This window comes from Sminthopsis crassicaudata, chromosome 2, assembly GCF_048593235.1.
Source record: "Sminthopsis crassicaudata isolate SCR6 chromosome 2, ASM4859323v1, whole genome shotgun sequence".
In the NCBI taxonomy this organism is placed as follows: domain Eukaryota; kingdom Metazoa; phylum Chordata; class Mammalia; order Dasyuromorphia; family Dasyuridae; genus Sminthopsis; species Sminthopsis crassicaudata.
In genome coordinates this window covers 343,853,223-343,877,301 of record NC_133618.1, presented here as the reverse complement: position 1 = coordinate 343,877,301, position 24,079 = coordinate 343,853,223, and the positions used below count along the sequence as shown (strand labels likewise).

The following is a 24,079-nucleotide window of genomic DNA, read 5'->3' as shown; positions in this document are numbered from 1 at the left end:
GCCCATTCCAACTTTCAAACTATGATTCTATAATTTTCATAAGCAAATTATGCTTATTAAATTAAATTTTAAATTATGCTTAAATTTTCAAATTATGATCAAGTTATGGCAAGTTTGAGAAGATAACAAGATTTGTTTGATTATAGAAGAAAATATAGCAGTTGCTGATCTGGTGAAGAAAGAATGAATCAGTGGAAGGCCTTATGACCAAAGAGAAAAGTTTGGACTTAATACAAGAAATCGTTGTTCAATGGAGTGGGATATGATTCCAATTCTGCCATTATCTTCTAACTTGAACAAATTATTCAAACTCTCTGAGTCTCAGTTTCCTAATATATATATAAAACAAAGTGTTGGCCTCTAATGTTCTTTCTAGCTTTATAATATGATGACAAATAGCACATGAGAGACTATATCATTATCTGTAAATAGGTTATACAACAAGGGATGGAATTAGAGATACAGATTAGTTCAGATATAAGGTCATTAGCACTTGGGGCCAAGGTTTAACCAAGGAAACAGAAATGAAGGTCTGAGAGGCATCTTGAAAGACTACTGTGAGGGATGGTGATATGTAGGGAGATTGGTATAGCACTAAATAAATGCCCTCCTGGCAGTTACAATTATTAGTCTGCCCTAGGCCCAACAGAGTACCTTTGACCACTGTCCTTTGCAGTGTGAACTCTACCCGGCTTGCCTCCTCTGAGGCCTTCAAAGGTCTCTGGCCACAATCTCTTGAATCTATAGTAGCATGCTCAAGAACAGCCACGTGTAATCTTAAAAGCCTTTATTATACCTACTCACATAATGCCCTGACTTGTCAGTTCCCTAGTGAACACCTGAGTCAGAAGACCCATGTGTTCACTACCAAACTCCTTACCTCTCCATTATCCATCTGCTTGGCTTGGCTAGGCTACCCCAGGTTAGGGAGCCAGGTTAAAGAGCGCCAGGTTGAAGAATCAGGATGATTCTGGTACCATTGACCATGATGCAAAAATGAAAAAGGAATAACTTTTTTGCTGGCATATGAGGTTATGAGTTTTTGTTTTTTTAAAGTATGTTTAATATTATATGACAGCAATCATCTTAATGTTCTCTTAATAGCTATCCACATGGATCTTTTTATTAGGGAAGGTATTCCAAGTAAAAAATGTAAATAATTTCACAAAAGTTTTGTAAATTCATAACAATATAGAATCTTAATGGAAATCACAGGAGAATGGAGGGAGTAAGTTAGAGGGAAGAAAGTCAGTTGTGCTAGAACTAAGTCTCTGGGAAAAATTCATCTAGTATTGGGGGCAATGGCAAAGAGAGTATGGATTGACTTTTACCAGAACAGTCTCTATTTCAGAGAGTTTGGCCTGGATAAGGCCTCTTCCCTTTCTTTTTTTTTTTCCCTGAGGCTGGGGTTAAGTGACTTGCCCAGGGTCACACAGCTAGGAAGTGTTTTAAGTGTCTGAGACTAGATTTGAACTTGGGTCCTCCTGAATTCAAGGCTGGTGCTCTATCCACTGCGCCAGCTACTGCCCCCAAGCCTCTTCCCTTTCTAAGACAATCAGTAACAAGCAGCAACTAATGAGATCAGTCTCAGAAGCAAAAATGGACAAAGATTTTTTTCTTTCTTTCTGGAGAATAGCAAAGAAGCCCATTTATTGAAATTGGTATCAAAACAGAAAATCAGAAATCATATATAGGACATCATATGCCAGGCATTACAAAGTGAAAAAGGTCTCCCATTGGGAGCAAGACAACTCAGCTCAACTAGAAAAGTGTCCTAGATCTCACTCAGGGGAAAGTCTCTGGAGTAGCTATTTGGGAATAGAGGCATGATAGAAACTGGCAGCTCCTCCCATTGATGAGATCTAGATTTCTGGGTTCCTGATCAGGGAACCAAAATGATGAGATTAAGGTTCCTAGTGGTCAGGGAGTTAAATGATGAAGTTAGGGGCAGGTTTGCAGTTCAGGGAACCAAATGAAGAGGTTTGGCTCCCCTAAATCCCCCTAGGAATTGGCACAAGGTAGGGAGTTATGGGAACCCCCTTCTGGTGGCACAGAGGTCCTTTGTAAAGGAATTTACAAACCCAAGAAGCTAGACTGGTAAAAGAAATTTATTATTGGCATTGGGAAGTCATCCTTTGTTATGCATGAATAGAAAGACTGAATTATTTGGTGGCAAGGTCCTGATAGAGAAGTAAAATTTCTAGTGGATGAGTCCTGGCAGAGAAGTAAAGTTTCTAGCCGAGAAATCATGACAGAGAGGTATAAAGTCTTGTTAGCGAAATAGGTGAGAAAGAGATAAAGAGGGGATATCGCTGAAAGAGATTACCATTTCAATGGGCAGAGGGTTGCTGCTATGCCAAGGGGAGAGAGAGGTATCTTGGCATAGCAAGGCATGGCACATTAGGTCCTCTGCAAGGAGCAAGCCCCAAGTTGGCTCATTTTATAATTGAAGCCTAGGCTAGCAGCTCTTGATGGGGGCTGGGTGCAGTTTGAGCTGGACTCAGAATAGAGAATCTTGGAATTGAATGAGTGTCTCTGGGTTAATCTTCACCTCAATAGGGTGCTTAATCAATGAGGGTGGTGCCTATCTCTCAGGAAAACAGAATGAAGCTGTTTTCCTTCTTTCCCTCTGGCAGGGTTTTTTTATAGAGGCCAGGATTCAAGGAGACTTTCTCCTTGAAGAAGTTTTAGAGAGAAAGTTTGAGGTCCCCCCTCATTACCATGTTTTTCCAGACTTTTCCTTCAACAACCTGATGTGGGGATGGCTTCTTACAAGAATCTTGCCTTTTGAAGTTGGAAGCCAGAAGCTCTTGAAATGAATAGATATTACTCAATGCTTAAAGACTGAAGGAAGCCTAAAGAAAATTGTGAAGCGGGACTCAAAGGAAGCATCCCAAAAGGTTTGAAGAGCTCTTGTCTCTCTCATCAACTCTACCTACATTCTACTCCTTACCACTTTACCAAATACAAACTTTTAAAATTCAGTAAGTTTTACCTCTATATTTACCTCTCTTTCTAGAAAGATATTGCTACAAATACCTATTACATAGGTAGACTGAATTGCTCTTTTCTTGCATCTTACAGGAAAATACTTTAAAAAAATCCCTTTGCCTGCCTTTTTCTTGTTGTTCTGTTTTATTTCTTTGCTCTTCAAATAGTATGAACACAAACTACATGGCATACAAAGAGGAATATTTCTCTTGCTTAAATCTGTTTCAATAGTGGTCACTAAAATCAGACTAAAATCAGGTATTTTATTAACAAATTTCCTGCATGCATATGTTCAGGAAATGTAAAATGAATTTTCTTTTTAAATACAATAAAACTTTGTACTTGAATGATAAGGCTGTGCATGTGTACATACATGTTTGTTTTTTTAACTATTTTAAAAACACCCCAATATGTGGACCTTTGTTTGAATTCAAAGGTTTATGCTCCAATTGTTAGACAAAAGTAAGTACTTCACAAATGATAAATATCCATTTTAAGAACATCCCCCTCCCATCCTTTATCTGACAATATTGAAATGTCTTTTCCAAGCTCAAGAAATTTAGAATCGCATCTTATGAGCAGGAAGTGGGGAAAATTGATGAGAACTTCCTAGCCTAATAGAGGAATGAAAACTTCTTATATATAAGAAAGGACCAAAGCATTACCTTTGGATTGCTGTGAACAGCTATTAGCACTTAGCAGTATAGTACTTCAAATTGGATTTAAAGGATGGCACAGATTCCAAAAGGTGGAGATAAGGTTGACTCCAGGCATGGGGATAGTTTTGGGAGACAGTATCACGTGTGCAGAAAAGGAAACAGAATAATATGTTTAAGCTACAGAATTTGTAGAGAAGAGTAACACATAAGGAAACTAGAATGGTAAGAAATCAGATTGTGAAGTTTTAAATGCCAAACAGAGGAATTTATATTTGATACTAAAGATAACTGATAGTTATTGGAGTAAAGAGTGACATTGTTAAATTTGAATTTTAGGAAAATTACTTTGATCTTTGTGTGCAGAGTGAATTAAAGTGAAAAGGCTAAATAAGAGGGCATCTAAGACTAAAGAGGTCACAACAGCCTGGGTGAGAGGTGAAGGCCTGAACTAAAATAGTCATAGTATGAAGGGAGAAAAGATGCTATCCTAGATATGTTGAATAAAAAATGCATATGGCTTTTACACCCATTTACACACACACATTTGTATATGTCTCTTAGTTGTCTGTATTTTAGATAGCAAATACTTAAATAAGAAATTTTATCCATTTTATTGTTTGTAATTTTCTCTATACATTATTTGATTATGAATACCTCTCCTACCTATAGTTCTGTTTGGTTGGGTTTTTTTGCGAGGCAATTAGGGTTGAATGACTTGCCAATAAACTGAGTTTTGATAAGAGAAATTTAACATACAGAAAACAGTTTTCAGCTGACCAAAAGTTGAGGAAGAATGATCCTGATCCCTGATCCTTTCAGACAAACATAAATGCACAAAACATCAAAGCCAAAGTAATATAATAATGATCATCAATATTTTTAAAAAATATCAAGTCTCTCTTTTTTTTTTTTTCCTTCCTTGTGGTTTCCCTTTTTGTTTTGATTCTTTCACAACATGACTAATATGAAAATATGTATTTATATCAGATTGGTTACTGTCTTGGGGTGGGGGAAAGGTAAGGGAAAGATGGAGAAAAAAAATTTAACTGAAAGTCTTACAAAAGTGAATGTTAAAAACTATCTATACATATAATAAAATACTACTAAGTGAAAAAAAAATAGGAAGTCTTCCTCTTCCAGATAATCCACTCCCAATATCCATTTAACCAGCATATTTTATTTTGTGAACCAGATGTTACATATGGCAATCTGACTCCTGGAAGCATCTCTTGGAAATTCTGGAATAGGCCCTTCTCAGGGCACTCCTGTAAGGAACTTCCTGTTGGCAGATCTGCTTCTCTGGTTCCAAGTCACTTGTAGAAATTCCCTTGTTATTTCTCTTAAAATCTGTCAGTAACAAAGCAAAATTCCTCCTAAATTTGGTTTTCCAAAGCCAAAACTAGTGAAACTATCTCAAACCTACATTATGAAGCTAATTCTATGAAAGATAGATCTAAAAGAACATCAAATTCAGTTTTTGTTTACCAGCTTCACCTGATAGGAATAATGCGATAACAGGCTTCAAGAAGAACATAAAAAGAATTCATGATAATGAAGGAATCAAAGCAATTATTAGCAGTTATTTGATCCAATCATATGCCAATAAATTTAATAATTTAAATGAAATGAAACAATTCCTAGGGAAAAATATGAATTGCCTAGATTAAAAGAAGAGTAACTAGGTTGTCAAAATAAAGCTATTTTAGGAAAATAAGCTGAACAGGCCATAAATCAGCTTCCTGGATAAAAAAAGCATCAGGATCATATGGGTTTGCAAGCAAAACATTTAAACATCAAAAAACTCTTTTTATGAAATAAATATGGTGTTGATACCTAAATTAGAAAGAACAAAAACAGAAAGGAAATTTAAAAATGAATATGGATACAAAATTCCTAAATAAATTACTAGCCAAGAGGACTACAACAATATATCACAAAAATGCAGATATGATTTAACAGAAGAGAAACTATGAACATAATTGGCTATACTGATAACAAGAGTAACAATAATCATGATTATCCCTTTAAAAGATGCAGAAAAAGCTTTTAATAAAATAACACTTGTTCCTATTTAAAAAACAAAAAACAAACTTGAAAGCAAAAAATGATAAGAAATATCTACCAAAACTGTTAGCACTTTTTTTTTGGAATGGGGATAAGCTAGAAACCTTCACAATATGATCAGGAGTGAAACAAGGATGCCTATTGTTGCCAATATCATTCAGTATCATACTAGAAATATAGTAATAATAAGAAACAATTGAAGAAATCAGAATGGGCAATGAGGTAACAAAACTATCACTTTTTTTTTTCCAGATGATATGAAGATATACTTGAAAAACTCTAGCGATTCAACTGAAAACTTAATTGAAAGAATAATTTTGCCAAAAAGTCCACACATCATCATTTTAATAAATCCTCAACCATACACTGCAAGAAAGAATAGTAAGAGATACTCCATTTAAAATAACCATAAAAAGCTTAAAATACCCGGGATTATACCTGTCAGGACAACTTAGGAACTACATAGTCATAATTATAGAACTTTTATTATGTCAATCAAGTCAGATTTAAATAATTCAAGAAATATTAATTGATCATGGGTAGGCAGAGCCCCTTTCATTAAAATGATTATTCTACTAATTCAATGCCATCCCAATTAAATTACCAAAAAATTATTTTATTGAACTAAATATCATAAGAACAAAATTCATTTGGAAGAAAAAAGTCTAGATCTAAGGAATTAATGAAAAACATGTAAAGGAAGGATTGTAGTATCAAACCTTAAACTGTATTAGAAGGCAATAATGATCAAAACTATCTGATATTGTTTAAGAAATAGAAAGGTGGATCAGTGGAATAGAGTAGACATACAATATATACTAGTAAGAGACAGTAATCTTGTATTTGACAAATGTAAAGTTTTAAGTTGGTGGGAAAAGAATTCACTATATGATCAAAATTGCTGGGAAAGCAATTTGGCAGAAATTGGACATAAGAGTACATTTCTTTTAATCTTATGGCGTAGTTACCTTTTACAATGCTTTTTCAACCCAAGATTATAAAAAAATTGGATAACTGCTTCTATTTTTACTCTATTTGCTAGAAAGTGATGGACCAATTGCTAAGATTTTAGGTTTTTTGATGTAAAGTTTTGAGTAAGCTTTTATACTTTTATTTTTAATCTTTATTTTTCCTTTTCTGCAGCAATTGGGGTGATTTGCTCAGGATCACACAGGTAAGAAGTATTAAGTGTTTGAGGCGAGATTTGAACTGAATCCTCCTGACTCCAAGTGCCAATGTTTTATCCACTGCGTCACCTAGTTGCTCCTTGTACTCTCTTCTTTTATCCTTATCAAGAGGCTTCTTATTCCTGTCAAGAAAAGCAGGACATAACAGAAAATGGGTCTCTGGACCAAAAATGCTTCCTGCCCTAGTGTTAATGAACTTCTTTTAACTTTTACTTCCTTAGTTTTCTCTCTTGCATCTGGGTAAATGCTTAAACATAGAATTTTTCTTTTCACATTACTAACCTTTATTCTCATCATGAAAATGTTTTCCCTAATTTGACAAGAAATCTCTTTAGGCTCATGTTTTCTGACCCTTCTAGATGTCAGCTTTGTTTCCTCTTCTCCTATGGCAGGATGCTGTCTATGGAGGCACACCCTTTTCAGAGGTATAAATCTCTCTAAGCAGTAAATCTACTACAGATTAGACGCATTTTAAGGTCCCTTATGTCCAAATTATTGATTTGATTGGAGTACATCATACATTCTCCCTTCCTTGCTTTCTCTCCTCTCTTCTTTTATGTGTCCTCCCATTATGTAGTTTGGTCCCACAAATAACCACCACCACCACCATTGATTCACCTGTAGATATTGTGAGATTCAGATCACAGTATTTCTGGTCTGTTCCTCCACCATCAACTGTTATTTAAGTTTGACTTTTTCATTTCTCTGTGCACTTTTAGAAAGAAAACTCTTAATGAGCTTCTTTTAAAAACTGGTCATACTGTTCTTATTGTGTATTTTAACCCCATAGCTTTCTATAGGTGTGTTCATTAAGGGTGAAAAATTCAACATCTTTTTGTAGATCAATCTTGGAGTCAGCAATTTAGTATTAGAAAAAGAAAAAAAAACAATTTTGTTGCAGAATTGGGATGCTGTTTGGCAGAAACTGGACATTTCACTGCGATTTCACCATTAAGTTCAAATTCTATCACAGGCATAAACATGAAATTGCTGTGTCACTCTGGGCAAGCTTCCGTTTCCATATCTGTAAGTTGGGGATAAGAATAGTACCTGCCTCACAGCAATGTAGTGTTCTCTTCTCTAAAATATAATTGTTCTCTGGGAGCAGGTTTCTTGGGAAGCTTCTGGAGGCATCCTTAGTTTAAGTTCAGTTCAATAATCCCAAATGCAGCCAGGAGTTAAAGTCTAGATCCTTTATTTTTTCCTTCAAATTCTTGTCTCTCTTCCTGGGCCCGGTTAGTTTTCTTAGAGGCCTATCTCTCTCCTTGGTTCAGGGAGTTCTCTCCAAATGTCTCCAGCCAGCACAAAGGTGGAAGTTGGAATGAATCTTGACTCCTCCCAGAGAGTAGGCTCGTAAATCTCCCGGAAGTCCAAGAGTGGGCTTTGTCCTTTAGTGGGCTTATGAACTCCTCCTTATATATGCTCTCTAAAGGTGTGAAGTCTAATTTAAAGTACTACGTATATAATCACTTAGCATCTTGTTTCAAGTTCTGGCCCATAACACAGCAATGTTGAGAATCAAGTAATATATATTAAATGCTTTGGAAACCCAAAAAAGTGATGATGAGGAATGACGATGACAATGACAACAACACATCTGAGGAGGTTGGAAAAGGAGTTACCCTTTGTCCCCTTTTAGGGAGATAAGATAGGTATTACATTCAACTGGTCCCATAATAAGTTGCCACTATAACATGCTTATTATTGAGGGTCTCCAAAGGAGTTCCTAAAAATAATAGGTTTCATAAGTTAGATTGTACAAAGCCCTAATATGGCCTGCTATATAACTTATAGCTAGTCTAACTCAGGGGCAATTAGTTACTGCCTTCTTAGCAGAATAGTACTCTGAAAACTGCAGGCTTTAGCTACAGGTTTTACTATACAACTATGCAGAAGTAGTCTGATAAACTAGTAAAATCTGAAGCAGATATCAGGGCAATAGTGTCTATTTAAATAGGCACTCTGAGCATAAACACCACACTGCCAAGAATAATAACATTTTTTGGAGGGAGCTTTGGGTATGTAGTTCCTAAAACAGGGCTGATAATAACATAATTGATGACAAGCCTGTGGAAATATCAATACAACTGTATGAGGAAATATAACACTATGACATTAGGGGCCCTTCAGTTTCATCTCTGCCATGTGATAGGGAGTCAGCATATGTACTGAGCCCCTTTGGGGAACATCTATGTAGGTTATTTTGTGTCGAACATAGGGAAACACTTGGTGTTATCTGAACCCTCCCATATAATTAACCAAACAATACTGGATACCCATGGGGAGAAGAAGGGTTGTTGTGAAACATATTTCTTCTTTAGTGATGAAGATAAAGCAGAAGCCCCTCCAAATTTCCCACACAATTTTGTGTGGTCCATAGAGGAAGGTAAACAGCACCTTGCCACAGGGAGTGGAACAAAGTCATGCCTATCACAACTAATAGTTGTGACCTCTTCAATGTCACTGACCAAATAGCTCAAGTCTAGGGTAAGTGGTAAGTGATCACTGACTTCATCAGTGCTTTTTTTCTTCATTTCTGCAGCTGAGAAGTCCAGAGTATTTTGCTTTTACCTGGAAGAGTCTAGTATAACTTAGCCATCCTTCCACAGCACAACTTGGAATTGTGCTTCTTATTGATACATTAAGGTGGGAGGCTTCCCTTTATGAGGGCCTTGATATATGCCATCATACTGACAATGCTGACTGTACCATTGTGGCCTTAAACACAATCATTGAAGTCCCAGATAGCAAGGCAGCCTGGCCCAAATCAGCCTTGACTAGGCAGTCAAGTCTAAGCAAGTCCAGGGTCCAGCCTATTAAATTTTGGGGAATATGGTGGATAGGGAAAACTCAGGATATTATGAACACAGCATACTGACTTCTCCCTGTATTTGGGGGACTTCTATTTCCCTGGGTAAGAAGACCAAGTCTTTCTACTATTTAGGAGCCTTATGTTTCCTGCTTTGAGAGAAGAGGAACAAGGTTAACCTTCCCTTTGTCTCGGTCTTGCATCTGTTGTGTCCATCCCTGGAAGGGAGAGGAAACAGAAAATTTCTGTCTTCTGTCCACTAAATTTCTTGAAAGGCTGTGGTCTACCATAAATAGTTCTATTTTCTCTTAACATTTCTTAATTTTCTCAACTTTATCAATAATTTGGCTTCTCAACTCATTCCACTTAAGAGAAAACAGAAAATTTCTTCTGTAGATTCAACTTTCATTTCCAGTTGTGCTACTTTTTGCTTATTTTCCAGTCTCTGGAAGGTAGAGGGGTAGTGAAATAGGTCCTTCTATCTGACTGTCTGCCTTCCCTTTCATGCTGCATTTGTCTTCCATTTAATGATGAAAATTCTCACACCTGATCATATCCTACAATTCTTAGTGATTCTAAATCACTGTGGGTAATTATTCCCCACCCCCCACCATTCTTAATTTTCTTTAAATACTCCACCTCAAATACCATTCATTTCTTTGGTTACCTGTTTTTACTTAAAAAAAAAATTTTTTTTTGAAACAATTGGGGTTATGTGACTTGCCCAGTACAGCAGGCCACACACAGTGGGGGAACTCTGGGTGAGGTATAAGACCCTTCAGCTCAGAGGGAACCTGCTGATAATGTCTGGTTTGGCTTTCATCTCCCCTTGAGGCATCTCAGCCTTCCTGAGAAGTCAGGGGGCGTGGCAACCTGTGTTCTACATAAAGCAGAGATACTTGCAGTAAAGAGGCATCTACATAATAATAGTAAGATGCTTATAGTTAGCACCTGTGCAGTATGCTGTAGTGATGTAGTATGCTGATAGAACTTTAAATAAAGGGACTCCATATTTAGCCAATCACATGGGTTCCTGCCTCTTCACTCCTCTTCTAAGACCAAGGACTTTGGCTGGCACCAGATCCTCCAGAGAGCTAGTCTGGACGATACTGCCCAGGGTCATACAGCTAGGACATGTTAAGTGTCTGAGATTGGATTTGATCTCAGGTCCTCCTGACTGCAGGGTCCGTGCTCTATCCATTGCACCATTTAGCTGCCCCCCCTCCATTCACTTCTACTGCGGTGTCTGGAATGCCTTTGGAATGGCAACAAACTTCCCTGCCCCCTAAATCTTTTCCTCTCCAACTCCTACTCACCTCAACTTCTCTTGTCCACCCTTTCTAGTACTAGCTGTATCCCGACTCACTAGTTGAGACAAGGAAGTTGGAATACTCTTCTCCACTTCCATCACTCCTCTTCCTTTCCTCCATCCTTTCCTCCTGTGAGGTTCATGCAATTCATATCTATCACCAAATCAAAATCCTAGCAGCTCCCTTGCTTCCTCAATGAGTCTGGCTCACAATTTTTCTCTCTTCTCTAATTCCTGCTTTCACACTTAAGGACTTCAAAACACATAGACATCCTTTCACTTAAACCTATTTCTTTAATCTACTCACTTTCCAAGATTTATTCCTCCTCACCTCAGCCATGTACAGATTATACTTCTAGCTATTCTCTCTTTTCCCTGTCTTGATCCTTTAGTGAACCAACTCTTTACATTATCCTCTTCATTTGAATACCTACCTCCATTTTATCATTAATTGTACCCTGCCAACCCTCAGTTTTGTATGACTCCATATGGCATCTTTGTGTAGATACATGCTACTGAATGTTGGTTAGTCATACAATTGTTCTGAATAGATCCATTATAAATTAATACTATATAATATCAACTGGGATCTCATTTTCAGTAAGCAATCGTATATCTTCTGGCTCTCCCTTTTTTTAAAATCCCTTCTCAAATCTTCCATAGCTCCTCCCTCCCACCCATGCCTATCACTTCTGTCCCGATTCTCAGCTGATATTGTTCAGAAAAAAAATTGGAGCTGTTCTTCATAAGCTTCTCGTATTACTCATATACCATCTGCCACCATTTCCTCCTTAATCTATACCTCAAATGAAAAGGTAGATTTACTCCTTATCTGGAGTTAATACTTCTATTTGCACCTGTAATCTCAAGCCATCTATCCTATACTGCCTATTATGTCACCTCTGCTGTTATCATTGATTTTTAGTTTTTCCTTGTCTATGAGATCCTCCCCCACTGCCTACAAACATGTTCACCTCTTAAAATAAATGTTTACCTTTAAAATAAAGCACCCAAAATAACATTGTTATCTTATAATGAGGCCAGATTGTGAAAATTCACAATGTTTAAACAGGTAAAATAATGGTATAGTTGTGCCTGGAACATATGCAAAATAGGGCAAGAATAATCACTGATACTTTTTTAGTCCCCAAATACTAGCCTGAGAATTAGAATCCTAATATTCAGTATCTTAGTCCTTTCTTCATTTGTAAAATAAAGTTTTGATTATATTTCAAATTCTATGAAATTGGCCTTCTTTTTGTCTTTGCATGTAGCCCAATGCTTTTATTTTTTTAAAAATTGGCTTAATAAATGTCAGCTAATGAATTATTTCCTAAAATTTATCAATAATATAATCTGGGGATTCTGAAAATTAATCAGTTAGTAGCAATAAATATAGAACAGAAAAAATATATAGCATGAGATTAAAATTAAGATTAATTTTAAACAAAGAAATTTTCCCATCAGCTGATTTTCAATTTTGATCACCAGTCTTCACCACAGAAAAATTATGTTTTGGAAATACATTTTATATATATATATATAAAAAAATTTTTTTTTTGGGGGGGAGGTTGTTTTGGGTTTTTTTTGCTGACGCAATTGGGGTTAAGTGACTTGCCCAGGGTCACACAGCTAGGATGTGTTAAGTGTCTGAGAGCACATTTGAACTCAGGTCCTCCTGACTTTGAGGCTGGTGCTCTATCCACTGAGCCACCCAGCTGCCCCTGGAAATAGAATTTTTTACAAAATACACAACATACACACATCACAAAGTGTGAAATGCTATTTTAAAAAACAAGATTGTAAAGTTTCTTGGATTATAGTTTCATTAATTATTCACTGTAATATTTTATTTTAAAGCATCAGCTATAATCCTGAAATTCAGTTTTACAGTGTTCTCTTTATTGTGTACTTAATAAAATTACCATATAAAATCAAAATTTCATAAATAATGCTAAATAGGTTAATTACTTCTCCAAGTACTTTATCATAAAATATTTTGTCAATGAGAAATCCACAAAATAGGATTAAACTATTAAAATGGTAGGTATTCCTTTATTTTAACTCTAGTAGGATCTTCTTTGCTCTTTCACTAATAAGAATTTTTTTTAATAACATTAAAGCAAAATAAATATTCTATAATGATCACAGTCTAGATAGATGAAACTACTGTTAAGTGTAAACTTACAAAGGTCTCTTATGCTCAATTAAAATATTCCCACTTCGTCTTGTTATTATTTCTACAAAATTTTGTTCAATACTATAAATACAGGCAGGTAGATTTTTGTGCCAGACAATTGCTGAAGCAAGAAATCTAATGAACTCAGATTAAAAAAATAGAAGGAAATCAAAATTTTTCAATGCTACATTAAGAAAAACTTTCACAGAACAGTGAAACAAGTTTCAAAGGTTAAGAAAACACTGATATTTAGAATACAAACAACACAATATCAAAAAATACAAAACCATCATAGAAGGGAATATTTGAATAATAAATACAACACATGAGTGGAAATGGCTTCTTTGTCCTACTAATATGGAATTTAGTCTTTATATTAATAACATAACATATGTCTGGAATCTGCTGAAGTCTCATTTTAACCAAGGGAGGTTGCTTCTTCCTTTCAATGGATCTCTGGTGTGTTGCTTCTTGAGCACATTGTATTCACTGTACAATCTCAAAGTAATGTAATATCGCCAAGATATGTTGAGGCATGAAGATATATCCAGTGTATAATGCCATTCCAACAATGGAAATCAACATGGAATCTGAGTTGTAATTAAGGAAAATTATTAGATTATTTCTCGTAATACAATCAAGAATTTTAACAAAGGCAATTTAAAATATATTATATAAAAGTATACAGTCTAAAAATGTAAACTCAAAATTTTAAAATAGGGAATGTTTTCTTTTGTAAACTGTAGCATTTCATACTGAAATAATCACAAGTGGAAAAGCATCATAAACCAATACACGATGTAATTTAAATTAAAATTATGAGAATTTAAACCATAAACATACCTTCAGTTTATGCTGAATTACTTCAATTCTCAATATTTTTTTTAATACATTTCACAAGCATTGCTATATGGCAGCAAAATTTGTAACACCATTGCTTAAACTAAAAATGATATCACACTAAGGCTTATGGAGAATTGTAAAGCAAATGTGAGCAAACTACAAAATATAACTAACTAGAACAAAAGTAAAGGATGTTTTCAATAAATTACAGGACAGGAAGAAAAGCTATCCTATTCCCTCCTACCTCAATTTTCTGCATATTGTACTTGGTATATATTACAACCCTCCAGGTTAGAGTCTCTTTCATTTTTATTTTTGTATCACATTGCCAAACAGTGCCCTCCATAAATCTACGTATTTAGTTATCAATCATTATCTTCCAGCTATTTTAAACTTTCATCTTGTTTTAGCCAAATCTTGGCAAAGAAAGTAGCAATAATCTATTACTATTAGGGGAAAACTTGAAATTCAAAACCTCATTTCAATAATAGAATCAATGACTCATAGATTGCAAAAAGTATGATTTTTACCTCTAATTGTTAAACCTGCAGACAAACTGAATGGCTGGCTCTAGAAAAACTAGCCATGTGGACAGTAATTTTGAAGCTTTTTAGTCCCTCTAAGTAGTCCCTTAAAATTACAAACATCAAAACTGCTTTCCTATAATGAATAATATACTCTCAGAAAAAAACAAAAACAAAACCAAAAACTGGAAAGTTCTCCATGAATTCAAACAAAGTGAAATGTACTATACATAAAATAATAGCAATGTTTCTGGGATGATCAGTTGTGAATGACTGCTATTCTCAGTAGTACAATCATCCATGACTATTCTTGAAGGACTTATGATATACAGGTTGCCTCATCAGAAAATATGAGTGACTATGAAATAAGGAAGAAAGCCCTGGGTTTCAGGTATCTGATCCCCAGTTAACCTGCCCATACCACCTACTGTTGCTTCCAAAAGGACTATCCTGAGTAGTTTTGGTTTTCTACAATTCAGAATGGCCAAGTCTGTCACAGCTCTGAGTCACCTCACCATCACCTCCTGGTGCCCAAGCGTATGCCATGGCTATTTATAAGAAGTTAGAACTCATGACCTAAGTGGTTAAGTGCTATCCCCATCATGAAAAATATACCAAGTACAGAAACGTCCTGGCATCTGACCAGGCAGAAGGATACCTATGGGCTGAATACCTCAGTGATGTCATCACAATGCAACAGAGAATATCTGTTCCTTACTAGTCCCCAGAAGTCAGCTGTGATTGTACTATAGTAATGGAGTACTATAATCAATTACAACTATATGAGTAACAATTCCTGCATGGGGGGCATGAACCTGCACCTGATCCTCACCATCATAACCCTGGAAGACTCCAGTGGTCAGCTATTTGGATGTTGGAGCTTTGTCGTTTTGAAGAGACCAGCAAACTGAGGAACATTTCTGTGAGAAAGGAGGTTACAACTCACAGCCAATCTAACACAGCAATAAGTGTGCATTGCCCACAATTCCTGGCAGGACCCCCAAAGCTAAGAAACAGCTAATGGATGGAGAATATTCACCTTCTAGATCTGAGATTGCCACTGCGCTGTAAGCTATTTGGGGAACTGATGAAGCCTTAGAACTAAAAGAAGCTCACAATGGGAAAGAATCTGAAAGGAGCTGTCCCTACCATAGCAAATTGAAGTTAAAGAGAGGAGATTCTATCCCCTATCAAGGCAAAAGACTTTAGATGAAAAGTCCTCTCAGAGGACTTAACCTAAGTACTGTGGTCCTTTCTCTTGCATAGTGGATTCTTTTATTTTTATTTTTAATATTAACTCTTTATTTGAAAATAAATTCTATAAAAATAGTGAAAAGATACACAAAAGGTGTTTGTGAGAAAAAAATGAGGAAGAAGGAATCGGTGGGGCAAGGAAAAGGGAACAAAGTATTCCTGAGAATCTAGGGCTAGAGCTGAGGTTCTTAACCTTTTTATGTCAAACCCCTTTGGTTTGGCAATCTGGTGAAACTTACAGCTCCCTTCTTAAAATGTTGTTGCCTATATTCATCATGAAAAGAAATGCTGAATTTCAATTAGAGGTGAATGAAAATAAAATAGGACCATGATTCTAGCCAAGGTAGAAATATTTTGGTAGTAGCACATTCCAGCATTTCAGAATAAAGTCTGGAGATGGGGTAGAGAGAAGACATACTATGGACACAAGATGAAAATGTAAATGGAAGAAAACATTTAAAACAATAAGATCACAAAATGAATTAAGTAGATATTTAGTCTTTACTTGGACACCTCCAATGAGAGAACCTATTTCTTGATCTCCAGTCACACGTCAAATGTTTGCTGGATATGCCCACCTGCCTATTTCATAAGCCTGTCATTCATTTTTTGTAAAACTTTATGTTCTACTGGAAAATGAGTGTAAACTGTTTGCATTTTTGTTTTTCTTCCCAGGTTATTTTTACCTTCTGAATCCAATTCTTCCTGTGCAACAAGAGAACTGTTCAGTTCTGCACACATATATTGTATCTAGGATATACTGTAACACATTTAACATAAGACTGCTTGCCATCTAGGGGAAGGGGTAGAGGGAGGGAAGAGAAAAGTCTGGACAGAAGTGAGTGCAAGGGATAATGTAAAAAATTACCCAGGCATAATAAAAATATGTCAATAAAAAGTTATAATAAAAAAACCTCAAAAACTTTTATGTTCTAAATTTTTCTTCCTCCTTCCCTTACTTTCTCCCTCTGGAATTACAGAAAGCAATCTTGATTTGGATTAAATATGTGCAATTATTTTAAATATAATTCCATGTGTGTCATATGGTGCAAGAAAAATCAGACCAAAAGGGGGAAAAACATGAGAAAAGGAAAAAACAAGCAAACAAAAAGGTGAAAATACTATGCTTTGATTCATACTAAGTCTCCACAGTTCTTTCTCTGGATATGATTGGCATTTTCCATCCCAAGTCTATTGAAATTGCCTTGAATCACAGCATTGTTGAGAAGAGTCAGGTCCATCACAGTTACTCATCATATAGTTATTGTGTACAATGTTCTCTTGATTTTGCTTATTTCACTCACAAGGAATTCATATAAAAGAGGATTCCATATCATCTCTCAAAATCTGCTTTAGGAAAATTTCTCATTTCTATTTGAGAGTACACCAACATGCTTCTAGTCACGCAGAAAAATAACCTCAGAGTTTTGACTTCTTGACCCTTATCTTCCTGGTCCAATCAGCTGCCAACTCAACTCTACTTTGACCTTGTTACTGTATTTCTGGTTCTCATTACTTCTCTTCTCACTGATATGACAGCTTCACTAAACTGTTAATTGGTCTCTCTGATTTGAATACATCTTCCAAACAGCTGTCAAAATAATTTTCTTGAGTTTTGATCATGGCAATGAAGAAATTTTATTGACATTTTACTGATTCAAGGATAAAACACAAACTCTTCAGCTGGCATTTAAAGCTATCCACATACAGTATGTTTCCAACCTACCATTTCAAACATTGCACAATACTCACTTTACATACTTTAAATCCCAGACAAATTATGCTACTTGCCATTCCTGAAATTCAGCATTCCATCTTCTGCCTCTATATCTTTAAATAAGTTGTTGGACCCCTGGAAGGCACTATCTCTCTTCATCTCTACTTCTTTGGTTTCCTCCATAGCTCAGTTCAAGTTCCACTTTTCTACTGGAAGTCTTGATACCCCTAGTTAATGTTCTCTCTTTTTAAAATTACATTGTATTTCACTGGGAAATGAGTGTAAACTGTTATTTTTACCTTCTGAATCCAATTCTTCCTGTGCAACAAGAAATTTGGTTCTACACACATATATTGTATCTAGAATATATTGTAATATATTTAACATGTATAAGACTGCCTGCCATCTGGGGGAGAGGGTTGGGGGAGGAAGGGAAAAAATCTGAACAGAAGTAAGTGCAAGGGATAATGTTATAAAAAATTACCCATGCATATGTACTATCAAAAAAATTATAATTATAAAATAAAATAAAAATTAAATTAAAAAAAAAAGAAATAGAAAATTACATTGTATTTATTTATCTATTTACATGTTGTATCCCTCAGTAAACTAACTCATAAAAGATAAGAGATTATTTTTCATTCTTTCTTTGTATCATAACTGCCACTAGCACAGGGCCTTTTAATTATAAACAATATTTGCCAAAGAAATTAGCAATATCTAGCTAGGATGACTTTTGACAGCAAAAGATTCACAGAGTATTAGGTATGGAAGGGTTTGCTCTGATGTGATGTTTATTCAATTCTGTCATTTTATAAATGAAAAAAATAAGACTGATATGAAGTGACTGACTTAGACAAGGTCCCAATATTACAAAGTCTGGACTTCTAGTTGCTAGTTTATTATATTCTTTCCATTATGCTAGGTTACATCACCTTTCATAAATAACACACTATCAAAAGTGAAATGGCAAAACATATTTTTATGTCTTATTTGCCTTGAAAAAAATGTATTCTTCAGATATTCAATGTAACACAAATACTATGTGGTATTTAAAAATTTTTGAAAAGTTGGAGATATAGAAAAAAGAATCAGGGAATTGGGGAATCAGGATTGTTGGGTTTGAATCCTGGTTTTGCATCATCTGTAGAACTGAGTAAACTACAGCTCCTGACAGTCACAGTCAAATAAGCAAATTAAACAAGATAAGTCTTTAAGGGAATTTGGTTAGTATATTTAGTTGAACAGGATCAAGTTATATCCTATAGATAGGAATCTATATAAACTATTAAGATTTTTTTAAAATAACCTCAAATTTAGTTCACCAAATTCATATCTGATTCATATTTATTTGACAACTCAATTATACTCATGTTATTTTATCATGCTCCAAATTCAAATTTAAAAGTTATTTTTAATTTTTCTCTTTTTTCTATGGATACACTGACAAGAAGCATCTCATACTAGTTTTGTACCAATTCAGGATGGTTGGCTGCAAAACAAGTACAACCTTGACACTGATATGCATACCCTGTTCCATTATCTTTTGGTGTCTCACATAGTTTTTTCCTTTGGATAGACTCATATTCATGGGTATATATACCTCCTTGAGGAAACTCATCTACCAATGTTAATCTGGTAGGTATACCAGCTGTACAACTTAGAGGCTACTCTGGAGCACAGAGAAATTAAGTAATTTGCCTAGAATCATATAACAAGTATGTCTCAGAGACAAGGCTTGAACACAATCAGGTTTCCTAACTACAAGGTTGGCTTGTAATTTGCCTCTTCTACAAAATATTAACAGTTAATGTTTAAGACCAGTTATAGTACAACATATCCAAAGTCCAGCTTTAACAGAACATTCATCTTCAAAATCGATGTTGACTATTAACAAAGTATAGAAAATAGGATAAATCTACAAAATTAGCATAAATTATTAGCATTTCAATATATCGTTGCAATAAGAAAGCAATATTTAAAAGAATTTCTCAGAAATAAACACAAAATGTACAAAATATTTGGGAATCAGCTTAACAAGACACACCCAAGATTTATAATATTACATCTTTTTTGGAGGAAAGGGTGGAGAGGCAACTAGGGTTACATAACTTGCCTGGGATCACACAGATATTAAGTGTTTGATGTCTGAGGCCACATTTGAATTTGGGTCTTACTGACTTCAGGGACAATACCCTATCAACTGGGCCATCTAGATACTCCTTTAATACATTCTTTATAAGAATAAATTAAACTATGAAGACTGAATCACTGTTAATTAAGTCAATTTACATATTTAGTGCTATAGCAAATAGCAACCACAGCAAAGTCTTGAATAATGATCAAGAAATCCAAGAAGAAACTAGGCAAGTAACTTCTCCCCAAGAATTGCATAAAAAATTATCCAGAAGTCTAGAGACAATAGGAAAATGGGTCCTACCGAAAAGCAGGTGCCAGAGTGGCTAGAAAGTGAACATGTGCACTCTATAAGGATATATTTATAGAGGAAACAAGAGAACTATCATAAGAGAGTCTAAGGTTATAGACTTTTGAATCTCTAGGGAGAGATAGAAAGTATCAGCAGAGCAACTAGTGAGAAGTCAGGAAATGCATTGGGTTCAGAGTTTTAATACATCTGGATAGTTCAGGGTAAAATCAAGATGGAAGAATAAATGGTCACAATGGCCAAACTTTCCCTAAAATCTTTCCTGCAAAATAACTACAGGAAATGCCAAAATGTCTTCTGAACAGAAAAGCCAACAAAAACTGAAGTGTTTAATTTTTCCCACTCAATGCAGCTTAAATAAAACAGATAGTGAGGCCTGTGGACACTGGGGATGGGGTTGGCTCAGTACACAGCCAACATAGAAGTTGTTGGGCACAACAGAAGTGACAGCAGCTGTAGATGCTGGAGGCAAGAAAAACTACAGCAGTATACCCAATGTTCAAAGATGATAAAAGCATGGAAGACCTGATCAGAAAGAAATTCCAGGGGAACTTGTGCTAGCACAGCACTCAGAACTGGATGCTATTTAGTAGATCCAAAACCTATTACCACATTCTAGGATGATAAAGAAAAGTTGTACTTGAAAGGGAACAGGTGCCTTACCTGGAAAAGGACAAGAGGCAGACCAGAAGGACAGTAACCAGACCCAGATCACATTAATTTGGAAGCACCAAAAACTGAAGGCCCACTAGATTAAGCAAGAGAAATTCAGACCAGCCATCCTACTAATCACTAAGAGGTGAACAGTGCCCCATCCCAAGGTAGGCAGAGCTGAACTTTAACATAAAATCCAAAGTCAAAAAATAGCCTGAAAAAATAAGTACATATAAAAAAAAGAACTTGACCATAAAAAGCTGCTATTGTCACCAGGAAACTCAAGAAGAAACAAAACAAGAAGAAAACAACAAATTGAAAATATCTACCAAGAAAAAACGCAGATTGGACACCACCCTCAAAAGAATTCCTAGAAGAACTAACTAAATAAAAGAGCAAAAATTATTTTTAAAATCAAATAAGATAGAAGAAAAAATGAGAAAAGAAATGAGAATTATACAAGAAGATTATGAAAAGAGAATTAAAAACTTGTAAAAGGAGGAACAAAAATAATTGGAGAAAATAAAATCAAAAATTTCATCTTGAATCTGTATTTGAGTAAATATTCATGGAAGCCATGTACAGTCTCTAACTTTCAAGTTACTTTTCTATGCCTCACCCTCTTCCAGAATGAGCCAAAAGCCCCTCCTGCCAAAAGATGCAAAAAGAAATTGAAAGATTAAAGCCCAAATCCAGAGCTCCCAAGTTTAAAAGAAAATACTACAAAAGCATTCATAAAGAATTCAATTAACAAAAGTTATAATACAAGATTTAGCAACTACTATACATTAAAGAGGAAGAGAGGATTTAGAATACGATATTCCAGAAGGCAAAGGAAATAGGATTATAACCAAGCATAACTTTACTAAGCTGAATATAATCTCCCAGGGAGGAAGTGAACATTTAATGAAACAGAGAATTATCAAGGATTTCTGGAAAAGAGTAAAACTGAATAGAAACCGTCAAACATAAGACTCAAGAGAAGCATTTTCCAATTCTAATTTTTAAGGAATGACTTTCTTCAATGAATTTTACTTTTATTCCCATTTAATCAATTCTGTTTTTTAAGGAATCCTTTTTGACAGTGATATTTTATACCAATTTTGTTTTTTCAAGACCTGATTTTCTTTGGTATTTTTTGTTGTCTTTATTATGTCACACTATCAATTGTCTCCTCATAATTTTCTTTTCTCGTTCTTATTTCTTTTCCCACTTTAAAATTTTTTTGTTTTCTTATGAGGCAATTAGAATTAAGTGGATTGTCCAGAATCATAGTTAGGAAGTGGTAAGTGTCTGAGAGCAGATTTGGATTCAGGTCTCTAGGGCCAGTGCTTTATCCATTGAACCATCTAGCAGCCCCTTCTTTTCCCAATTTTTTATTTTTAAAATCGTATTTTTTTTCCCGTTTAAGTCTTCTAGGAATTCTCTTTGGGCTTGTGTACAATTTGCAGTTTTCTTTGATGCTTTAGAAGTAGCTTTAAAGCTACTTTCACATCACTGTCTTTCCTGTCACCATAATAGCTTTGTTATGATTGAGTTCTTTTTGTTTGTTGTTAGGGACTTTCCTTCTAAGAATTGCCATGTATGCCATGTCAGCTAGTGGGGTAGACCCAGGAGGTAAAAAGGGGCTTGGCCTCTGAGGCAGAAGGTTGTGTCTAACTGATGTTAAAGGTTCCTTTGAGATGGAGAGGGGTGTGTCTTCTTGCTGGATCTTAGGAGGCAGCACTAACTCCAGGTATCTCCCTTCTGCAGATCCACCTCGGCAGTGCTAAGTGAACTAGGCAAGGGATAATACCAGAGGAGCGTAAATATAAATAATTAGCTTTGAGTCCACAAATCAAGGATGCAGAGAAAAGTAGAGAGACTCAGAGATGTAGAGAGATTCAGAGATGCCGAAAGAGAGACACAGAGATATACATACACTTGCTCTTCCTTCCTGCTAACCCATGCTGAGATTACCAATAAAGAAAGGCCATTTAGCACCTTAATGTCAGCTTGTCTTTATGTGTATCCAGGGAAGATTTGTATGTATGGCCCTGGCAATCAATAGTCTCGGTGGAAGGCTACAGTTTGTTCACTTTCCTAACCCATTTCTTAACAGTGACCTTTAAGTTAAAATAGGACTTTCCTTATGAACGAGATGAGGTGAGATATCTCAAGACAGTTGTAAAAATTGAGTAAGGCTTCATCTACTTCAGAATTGAGTAGGCCTCAAGATCTTTGATCTATGATCAAGGTCATACTTAATTCCCCTTCCTGCTATACTCCCATGACATCATTTTCTCCCTATTTCAATCAAATATGGGCAACTATGTACTTATTGGTCAAGTTCAATTTCTTGGGTAGTTCCTGTGTTTAGAATGTAAGACCCTCAGCTAATGAGAATGATGGTCAGTATTGGGAGGGGTATCTGCGTCCCAGACTATTTAAAGTGTCAAACCTGTCCTAAAAGGGCCTCCTCCTTTCGATTGCTTGCTCAACTGGAGGGATACCCGATTCCCGCAATAATGTACAATAAACTTTTGCTTGGCTCCTAGAGATCTTGCCAGCTTTTTTTTTTTTTTTTTTTTTTTAAATTAAATGATGACCATTCACCAATTTGAGCCACACATTTACCTGGGATAGAAGGCAGCTGTAAAACTGTCAAAAGCTTCAGGTTTTTCTAATCTGCAATTTTGACAGCAGTTCTACAGTGTTTTTGATGTTTTCAAGGAGGTCTGACTGGGAGGAAATGTGGTCACTGATCTAGTTCGTACTGTGGACCTTGTAGTTGCAAATTCTAATACTTCTCTTCTACTTTGAAGAAACTAGAGAGTGGAGAAACTACCACTAATGGTAATTGCAAGCCAAAACCATTTAGCCCATGAACCCTTAACTAGAGTCTCTACTCCCATGACTCCAAACATTCCTCTCTACCCTGGAACTGGAACCCAGAACTGCATAATGGGCATGGGAGTTATCAAACACCACCTACCTCTGCACCTAGTACAGATGTTATCACCATACAGCACTCCCAGCCATCTTCCATGCCAGTATCACTGAACTTTCCTTCTAATTTCCTAAAATGTCTTGATCTGGAAAAACATGTCTCACCCCAATTGTTAGTTAGCTGTGCTGCTCCAGAACTCAGCTGTAACTCTTCCTTTACTCTGCCATATGGATTATGCTCTACATTCTCATATGGGAAGACAATATATGTAATCCCTAAGAATTTTTTTCTTCATTATAGCAGTTATAAGGAGTCTGCTTAGCTATAGGGCATGGATATTACATTGAAATATCTCAAATGAAAAAGGGAAGGGTGATAAAGATGCATTAGGGAAAGGACTTAGAGGAAATGAAGAAAAGTATGAATGAGAAAAAAATTATCTAACACAATTAAGAGGTATAAGAGAGGGGCAGCTATGTGGCGCAGTGGATAGAGCACCAGCCTTGAATTCAGG

General features: G+C 35.6%; 1 protein-coding gene and 1 pseudogene across 1 annotated transcript in view; one reads left to right on the top strand and one right to left on the bottom strand.

Moving 5' to 3' along the window:
* Positions 1-12,827: 12,827 nt before the first annotated feature.
* LOC141556473 (serine palmitoyltransferase small subunit A) overlaps positions 12,828-24,079 on the bottom strand; it is a 33,592-nt gene continuing 22,340 nt past the window's right edge. Inside the window, exon 2 of the mRNA XM_074290621.1 lies at positions 12,828-13,788. Within this exon, the coding sequence (XP_074146722.1) occupies positions 13,685-13,788 (104 nt within the window). The 3' untranslated portion in view covers positions 12,828-13,684. The remainder of the gene's footprint in view (positions 13,789-24,079) is intronic.
* LOC141556153 (cellular tumor antigen p53-like) lies at positions 14,602-15,831 on the top strand (annotated as a pseudogene).